Source organism: Capricornis sumatraensis, chromosome 3 (genome assembly GCF_032405125.1).
Source record: "Capricornis sumatraensis isolate serow.1 chromosome 3, serow.2, whole genome shotgun sequence".
NCBI classification, from domain to species: domain Eukaryota; kingdom Metazoa; phylum Chordata; class Mammalia; order Artiodactyla; family Bovidae; genus Capricornis; species Capricornis sumatraensis.
In genome coordinates this window covers 16,024,668-16,033,871 of record NC_091071.1, presented here as the reverse complement: position 1 = coordinate 16,033,871, position 9,204 = coordinate 16,024,668, and the positions used below count along the sequence as shown (strand labels likewise).

Genomic DNA, 9,204 nt, shown 5'->3' with positions numbered 1-9,204 from the left:
TGGTAAATATTCACTATGATAATAAAAGTCACTGGGATTGTAGACATTTTTTTTTCTACAAACCCAGGTGGAGTTTTCTTCCTCTTCTTTTTATGCTCATCCCATCACTGTTTAATCACTGTGGACTTCCATGGCTACAGGGAAGGGATGTCATTGAAGTTTCCTTTTTACTTCAACAGCCTTAGGGGACTCCTGGTGGAACCCTGGTGGCTCAGATGGTAAAGAATCTGCCTGCAATGCAAGGATACCCAGGTTCGATCCCAGAATCGGGAAGATCCCCTGGAGAAGAGAATGACAATCCACTCTTTTCCCCTGGAGAATCCCACAGACAGAGGAGCCTTGCGGGCTGAAGTCCATGGGATCGCAAAGAGTCAGACATGACTGAGCGACTAACACAGGGGACTCAAGGCACAGAGAATCATGAGGACACAAGAGAAGGGTGGATGGGGTGGGGAGTGGGCAAATTTTAAAATACTTCCCTGGTGGTCCAGTGATTAAGAACCCACCTTCCAATGCAGGGGATACGGGTTTGATCCCTGATCAGGGAACTGAGATCTGCTATGCCATGGGGCAACTAAGCCCACATAGCTACAGAACCCTGTGTGCCACAGTGAGGACCCAGCACAGCCAAAAATAACATAAAATACTCCCCAAGTTAAGGAAGAAGGAGGGAATTTGGAAAGGACAGAGGGAGATCTTAGAACAGACATGTCCTTGAGAAAGGATTCCTCTGACCAGACTGTTCTGAAGAGTTCGGTGAGATCTGAGGTATGGAAAGAACTGTACCCCATTTTCCAGGTGGACAGACCCCAGCAGTGCCCCTGCACCCCAGTGTGACACAAAGGCTGCAGGAGGTGGTCCAGAGAACACAGCAAGAGCAGGTGCTGTGTGGCTGATGGTAAAGAACAGAGAGGACAGGAAGGCAGAGGGGGGACGTCTTGGCAGATTCCAATGTACCCAGGGGATGTCAAGGCCAAGAGGATTCATGCGGCCTCTTAACTCTGCTCCTGGGGAGCCCTGGGAAAAGGAGTGGGAAAAATGGCAAACTGACCCCTTCAAACACCTGCCGCCGGCAGAAAAGGAACAGGAAATATCAATTCAGATCTCATTTCTTGCACACCTGAGCTATGTTGGCTGTACCCTTGTTTTAATAGCTCACTCACTTGATGTTTACTATGTATTTTACATTAACCCAGTCATAGCCATAATGCTAGGATGAATGTTCTCAGCACTCTTACTCCCCATATGGGGAAATGGAGGCATAGAAAGGTCAAATAACTGGACCAAGATCAGACAGAGACGGTGAGCGAGCTGGGACTTGGACCCACAGTCTGGGCCCGGAGCCCATGCTGTCAGCTGTCACTCTGCTGCCTTCTTAAGATCTTTTTTGGGTACCCTACGAAGTGCTTGAAAAACAGTTTCCTTGCATCCCCAAACCATTTCAGGAGGTGGGTATTCCCTGGGCGGTCCAGTGGTTAGGACTCCATGCTTTCACTGCTTTTGTTGCCAACGGCCAGGGTTCAGTCCCGGGTCAGGGAACTAAGGTCCCTCAAGCAGCAAAAGAAAAAACAACAATAAAGGCACAATTCTGGTGACTTCCTGGTAATCCAGCGGTTAAGACTCCATGCTTCCACTGCAGGGGCCACGGGTTCCATCCCTGGTCGGGGAACTAGGATCCCAAAACCCTCAAGGCTTGGCCAAAAATCAATCAAACAAACAAACAAAACACACCACACACCATTCTGGGAGGTGAATGTTTGCAGTCGAGAAAATTAAGATACAGGGTAAATAATAACTTGCCCCAGGTCACAGCCAAGTTTGCAGGCAGGATCTGGAATGGATCTGGGGAAACTCTAAGTAAGGCTGGTCTAACAACAAACCATCCCCAAACATAATGGTATCAAGCAGCTATTTAGTTATGCACCCAGATATTCTGCGGATCAGGAGCTGGAGGTGGCTTGTCTCTACTGCACTATATCTCAGGCCTCATCTGAGAAGATTCAGTTGCTGAAGATGACCCTACCCTCTGTCGGCTCCCTTCACTCACATGTCTGGAGGCCGGAGATGGCTTTCAGCTGGGACTTCCGCCGCACCAGAAGTCAGACCACTAATAACACGTGACTTTCTATGTTGACTTTCACGTGGGCTATCTTGAACTTCCTCACAACAGGGTGGCTGGGGTCCAAAAACCACCACCAACAAGGTAGAAGCACTTGGTGTTTCAGGAAATACCACTTCCGCCACAGTCCATCAGTCAAGTGGTTGCATAGGTCCTCGTGTGTTTGGAAGGAAAAGAGTCCCATATCCCCCAGTTGATGGAGGAAGCATCAAGGCCGTACTGTCAGGAGAGTTTGTGGGGTGGGATCTTGCTGTGATCATCTTTGGTAAATACAGTTCTCAAACTTCACCGCACGTTTGAATCACTTTTTTTTTTTTTTAATTGAGGTAGAGTTTACAATTGGAGAAGGAAATGGCAACCCACTCCAGTGTTCTTGCCTGGAGAATCCCAGGGACGGGGGAGCCTGGTGGGATGCCGTCTCTGGGGTCGCATAGAGTCGGACACGACTGAAGCGACTTAGCAGCAGCAGCAGCAGAGTTTACAATGTTCTGTTAGTTTCTGCGTACAACAAAGTGGATAGGCCCTACGTATACATATATCCCCTCCATCTTGAACCTCTCTCTCCACCTTCATCATTCCCATCTAGGTCCTCACAGCATGGAGCTGAGCTCCCTGTGCCATACAGCAGGTCCCCACTAGCTATGTTTTACACACAGCAGTGTCTTTATGTCAATTCCAGTCTCTCAGTTCTTCCCACCTCCTCTTTCCCCCGACCCGTCTCCACACATTCATTCTCTACGTCTGCATATTTATTCCTGCCCTGCTAATAGGTTCATCTGCACCATTTTTCTAGATTCCACATATATGCATTAGTAGGTCATATTTGTTTTTCTCTTTCTGGCTCAGTTTTCAAAGTCCCAATGCCCAAGCTGCACTCCAGGCCAATGAAATCAGAATCTCTGGGAGAGAGAGCCAGGAATCAGTATTTTCTTCAGTTTCCGGGTGATTACAATGAGGCCGTCTCCCATGTACGCAAAGTTCCTGGCACAGTGTTTGATTCGTGAACAACTGATATTTTTCCCCCAAGTGTGGACACTTATGACTCAACACACAAAGTTGTCAGGTGGACTTAAAATTATGGTTAGGTATTTCTTTTTACAGTTATTTTCTAACTATGACAGTGATTGTGGGCTTCCATTTTTGAAAATTACGTCGCTTCCTTTTAAATGTATTTGAGTAAAAAAGTAAGAAGGTGTAGCTTGAATGCTCATAAGGCAGAAATCACAAAACTGTGAAAGGTAAAGCTGGGAAAACCCTGAGACAGTTCATCAATAACGGTATCTAGGACTAGGACTGTTATTATTATTAATAGAACCACTTTAAAAAATTGCTACTTGAGGGACTTCCCTGGCAGTCCAGTGCTTAAGAGTCGACATTCACAATGCAGAGGGCCCGTGTTCCGGCCTTGGTCAGGAAATTAGATCTCCCATGCCTCAACTAAAAAAGATCCCACAAGCCACAACTAAGACCCAGCGTAGCCAAATAAATGTTTAAAATAATTAATTTTTTAAAAGTGGACCTTCCTTGGTGGTCTAGGGGTTAGGAATCTCCCTGTCAATGCAGCGGACACAGGTTCAATCCCTAGTCCAGGAAGATCCCACATGCTGCGGGGCAACTAAGCATGAGTACGGCAACTATTGAAGCCTCTGCATCCTAAAGCCTGTGCTCCGCTGCAGGAGGAGACACTGCAATGAGAAGCCGCATACCACAACTAGAGCAAGGCTGCTCACAGCAACAAAGACCCAGCGCAGCCAAAAATAAAAATTAAAAAAAAAAAAACTTTAAAGTGCTCATTTAAAATCAACTTCTCGTGATCCTGATTTTAAAAAATATATATATCTGAGCGCTGGCCTTTTGAGAAAGGAGTGGACAGACAAGGACAAGTAAATACAGAGCCCCACGGCGTCTTTCCAGATTCTCTGCAAGGAGCTGGGAATCCTTTGAAGTGTGGCAACCTACCTGGAAATTTCCATAAGCCCCTGAGGAAGAAAGAGAGGTCAGTCAACTCTCCAGTTCTCAGAAGGAACCCAAGAAACTGGGGAAACAGGTATTATATACAAGCAGGAGAAGATGAAGAAAGGAGTGGAAGGGGAGAGGGAGGTTCTGGAGGGTTCTTGTCCTGATTGGATCCCCTGTGCGTTTAAGCTAGTTCTGCCCTCCTGCACTCCCCCCAGGCCTTGATTTCCCCTTCGAGAAAGGGAAAAGAGTGGGGCTCCTTAACTCTGCACGTCCTATAAGTCCAAGAATTATCTGGTTCCTGGAACCTCCCAAGCAAAGGCTATGCCAGGGAAGGGTGGGACCAGGAGTCGTGTGAGGGGTCGTGTGTGGGGCCTCCTGGCAAGCGTGGGTCAAAGGATCCATTACCTGGGGAGTGACCACACCCAGCGAGACACAACCCTATTTTCTCCTTTGAAGACACAACCCTATTTTCACCCAGCCTATTTTCTCCTTTGAAGCTGAAAGAAGACAGGATAGTCTCAGCAATTGACAGAGGAAGGAAACAGGCTCAGACCCGAGTAAATTGACCAGAAATTAACTAGCATCTACGACTCCTCATGGTCAGTTCTTCTCAGGCATGTAGTCACAAAGAGAAAACCTGGCTTTGAAAATCAGACAGACCTGATTTAAAAGTCTCAGCTTCTGCAGGTTGTGCCTGTGTGACTTTGATGAAGTTACTTCTCTTTTACAGAAACTTTGGTTTTCTGGTCTGTAAAATGGGATCAGTAATACTCTACCTGGCTCCCAGGTGGCTCAGTGATAAAGAATCTGCCTGCCAATGCAGAAGACACAGGCGATGCAGGTTTGATCTCTGGGTCAGGAAGACCCCCTGGAGGAGGAAATGGCAACCCACAACAGTAGTACTGCCTGGAAAATCCCATGGACAGAGAAGCCTGGTAGGGTACAGTCCACAGGATTGCAGAGTTGAACGTGTGTAAGCAACTGAGCACATAATACTATGCCTACTGAGTTATTGTGAGGATTAAATGGGGCAGTACCTATAAGACAAGTGCCATGAGAATAGTATCCCAATGCATGGGAGCTGTTGCTACGCTCTTATCAAGCTGGCGCATCAGATCTATCCTAGGCAGAGAGCTACTGCCTAGTGCTGCTCCTGCCATTTGACTCCTGAGTCCAAGAAATGACACCGACCGTAAGGCCTGGTTCCAATCCTACCAGGGTCCTGTTTGTCCCTCCTCCCAGGCCATACCTTCAACCAAGTCCTGGTAATATGGTAGGCATCCAATAAGTATTAAATGAATGAATAAATAATCTGTCGTGGAAAGAGGGGTTTGAAGGGAAATCTGAAGGAGCTAAATGTCAAAATGACTGAGATTCTGGGCACAGGCTTGCTTGCCTTGGAGGCAAGGAGTCAGGTGGTGGAGGGCAAATAGGAGAAGACTTTGAAGAGCTGAGCCTTGCAGGGTTAGTGAGAATAAAAGCATCTCAGATAGAAGGGACCAGAAAACAGAAGCTTGCTCAAGGGGCAGGTAGGAGAGTCAGATTTCAGCTCACATTAAGGAATAACTCTGGGGGCTTCCCTGGCAGGCCAGCAGTTGACTCTGTGCTTCCAAAGCAGGGGGTGCTGGCTCCATCCCTAGTTGGGGACAAGATTGGACTAGATGCCTTTTTAAAAGGAATTTATTTGGCTGCAGCACATAGGATCTTCAGTCTTCATTACAGCACGTGGGACCTTTAGTTGTGGCAAGTGGAATCTAGTTTCACAACCAGAGATTGAGCCTGGGTCCCCTGCACTGGGAGTGCAGAGTCTTAGCCACTGGACCACCAGGAAAGATATCTTTTAATATTCTTCTCGGGTCAGAGATTCTAGGAGAGTTATTAGGCAACTCAAGGGAGCCTGATGGATAAAGGTTCTTAAAGGTTCAAGCTGGTCTTAATCTGCTGTGCATCTGTTTCCGCTCCAACTGCTGCCTTATTCCTTTGTTCATATTCTTGGGTCCCTGAGAGTAATTGATTCCAAGTTTTGCAACCCAGGGTTTAAATGCAGTGGACAGGAGAAAAGGAAAAAGGCTATGCTCAGGGCCAGACAGAGGGGTTTTCTCCATCCTGTACCCCTTTTTGCTTGCTAGTTTCTTCTAATATTCACTCTCTCCAGCTTCTTCTTCTTTTTTTTTTTTTTAATATTTATTTATTTGTGTCTTAGTTGCAGCATGTGGGATCTAGTTTCCTGATCAGGGATCGAACCCAAGCTGCCTGTATTGGGAACGCAGAGTCTTAGCCCCTGGACCACCAGAGAAGTCCCTCTCCTACTTCTTTTAATAATAAAACTCTCCCCCAGTTTGGGCTAGCACGTGGCTAAGTAGTTATGTACTACGTGTCCCAACCTCTCCTGTAGTTGGGTGTAGTGATATGTTTAAATTCTGAGCAGATGCAATGTGTTCTGCTTTTAGGTTATGGCCTTAAAAATATATTATTGCGGCCTCCTTATTATTGGTCCCTTTCCCACTCTATTTACATAAGCTGAATGCAGATGAAATGGCAGGTACTGGAGCAGCTAGGTTGGAGTGCAGAGTGGTAGCCATGTTTGAAAAGTGGCTGAAAAACGAGCCAGAAGTAACTGAAATCCCTGACATGATGGAGTTGCCACTTTAACCCCAGAGTACCAATCCTTGGAACTGCTTTGTGATACAGAGAGAACTTTCTATCCTGCTTTGTTTGAGTCTTCATTATAGCAGCCTGAGTCTCTTTCTCAATCAACACACCCTACCAGCTCCCAGCATGCCTCTTACTTACTCCACATTTTTTCTGGAAGTCTGGCTCTAAGACTGATAACACTGGATAAGAATTTTCCTGCTCACCTGACTTTCCAGAACACTGTCCTGGTGGCCCCCTTGGCAAAGGGACCTACCTCACACCTGAGGACAATAAGAATCCTTGAATTTGAGCCCTGAGTAACTTGGGGCAAGTCCCTAAATGTTTTAAATCCCACTTTTCGCCATTTTGCAGATGGCACCAATAAATAACATTCATTTCAAGAGGTGGTTTGATACAAAGACGACATAAACAACAAGTTTGTTGTTCCAAAAATGGAGAGGAGCTGAGGAGGGGGCTTGTTTCATGGGCAGCATCTCAAAGAAACAGAGGAAATTCTCATACACCTCACGAGAAACCACAGAAACAAATGTACCCAAACACATATACACCAAAAGAAAAAAAAAAAAAAAAAGCTCACCTCTACGCCCATACAAAATTAGAAACACCCCTCCCAGACACAGCTCAAAACAAACACTCACCAAAATGCTCTCATTGGTTCACCCCAACGCAGACACTTGCAGGCAAGAAGTGTGCACCCAAAAAGCCACACAAAGAGAACAAAAACACACAACGCACAAACAGTCGGCAGCTGCTACACTTTGTTTATTTTTCACCGTCACCCTGGGGAGCTCCGGCTCCTTCTTTCTTTTTGGGGGGAGGTACCTTCTTGACTCTGCCTCTGTCTATGCTCTGGCTCTTGCTCCCCATCTTGTCCTTTCTCTGGGGCCGGGGGTGCTTCCTCCGTGGCACCCCCGGAGTCTCAGTCAGGTGGGGTTAAGTCCTGGGGTTGGGGTGGGGCAAGCAGGCCTGGATCCCGCCCCCAAGGGCTGGTTCCTCCTCGGTCCTATTTCCATTGCTGTGGGTGTCCGTCCTCTGGCCTCATCTGGGGGAAGGAAAGCAGCTGGTGAAAAATCCAGAAGCCTGGGTTCGAGTTCTGCCTCTCCTGTTCACTTGCTCCATGACTCTAGAGAAAGACCCTACCCTCTCTGGGCCTCAGTTTTCCTGTCTGTAAATCAAATGTTGCTCCACTTGCAAAGGGTCTGTTTCTCCCTTTGCTCTGGTCACTAGGCAACTCAAACGTATGTCTCATTTTCTTCTATGTTGAGACAACAATTCTTGGCTCCCTCCTCCCCGCCCAACCTCGCACACTGAGGTCTGTCCCGTCCAGGCTGAGGGACCTGTACAGGTGCTGGGGGCCCCTGATTCCTTACCTCCAGTCCTGTCTCAGGGCCGCGCCCCTCGCTTTTTCCGCTCCGTGTTCTGAAGCTTGGTCACCAGCTTCCTCTCGTGCCCACCAGGGCTGTGGCGGTTGGTGTTGATGGCAGCTTCTCTCTTGCTGCGACCTTTCCGGCCTCCCACTCCTGGGAAACGAGGCGAGAGTCCGTGGTGAGGTGGGCAGAGGTGTGAGGCTCAGGGGGTACGGAGGGCAGGGGTGGAAAGAGCTTGGGTTAAAGTCGGGAGGGCAGGGGATCGTCACCACATAGATTCAGGGCAGTCTTTGTCCCCACTTCCGCATCTGTGGATTGAGGGACTTCCCCCCTCCCTCGTGATCTCCAAAATTCTAGAAGTATGTGAGGTCCCAAGGCTGAGTAGGACAACACTCACTGGATGAGGGGTTGCGGGGAAGGGGGTGACTCCAGGGGTCAAAGAAACAGGCTGGAGAAGGGTGATGAGTGGGCAGGAGCCCAAGGAGGGATCCTAGTTTGGGGAGGTGGGGTTCAGTCCACTTGTGAGGGTGGGCATTGGAAATGGAAGGATCCAGAAGGTGGCGGGGCCAGACCTTACCCGGGTAAGAATGAGCCAGGCTGTAGAGGTCGTACTCATCTAGGATGGCATCTTCATCCTCTGGGCCTGGGGGCTGCCTGGACGGGCTGGCTGCTCTTGGGAAGGTGGCCATAATGTCTCTCTGTCTGTCTGTCTCTCCCTCTCCCGTCTTCTAAAGCTTTGTTTGTGTCTGGTTTGCTGACACCTCCCAGTTCACTGGCCTCAACTTATAAAGCCACGTCTCCTCCTCAGCCCACAGTCTGGCTCCGGCCCCTCAGGCCCGGTCTGATGCAATCTGGCCTTTTCCCAGAACCCAGCCCAGTAAGCATCAGTCACGAGAGAGAGAGCGGGGTGGGGGTGGGGGTTGGGGGGTGGTGGAGAAGAGCTGGTCCCGTGAGTCCCAGCCCCCTTCGCCTTCTTTCTCACTGGGGCTCGCCCAGCTGGGTAGTTTTCCATGGAGGAGATCCCCGCCCCTCAGGGGGGAGGAGGTAAGAGACAGGGTTTGGGCATAAACAGTGCTTGTGGTCAAGGCCCGAAGGGAACTGAGG

The 9,204-nt window shown here is 48.6% G+C and overlaps 1 protein-coding gene across 1 annotated transcript; it reads right to left on the bottom strand.

Moving 5' to 3' along the window:
* Positions 1 to 7,493: 7,493 nt before the first annotated feature.
* NUPR1 (nuclear protein 1, transcriptional regulator) lies at positions 7,494 to 8,933 on the bottom strand. Its single transcript, XM_068968367.1, has 3 exons — positions 8,678 to 8,933; positions 8,104 to 8,253; positions 7,494 to 7,775 (listed from the first exon to the last, which is right to left on the bottom strand). The coding sequence occupies exons 1-2, from the start codon at positions 8,787 to 8,789 to the stop codon at positions 8,117 to 8,119; spliced, it is 249 nt and encodes an 82-aa protein (XP_068824468.1). The 5' UTR covers positions 8,790 to 8,933; the 3' UTR covers positions 7,494 to 7,775; positions 8,104 to 8,116.
* Between the last annotated feature and the right edge of the window lie 271 nt (positions 8,934 to 9,204).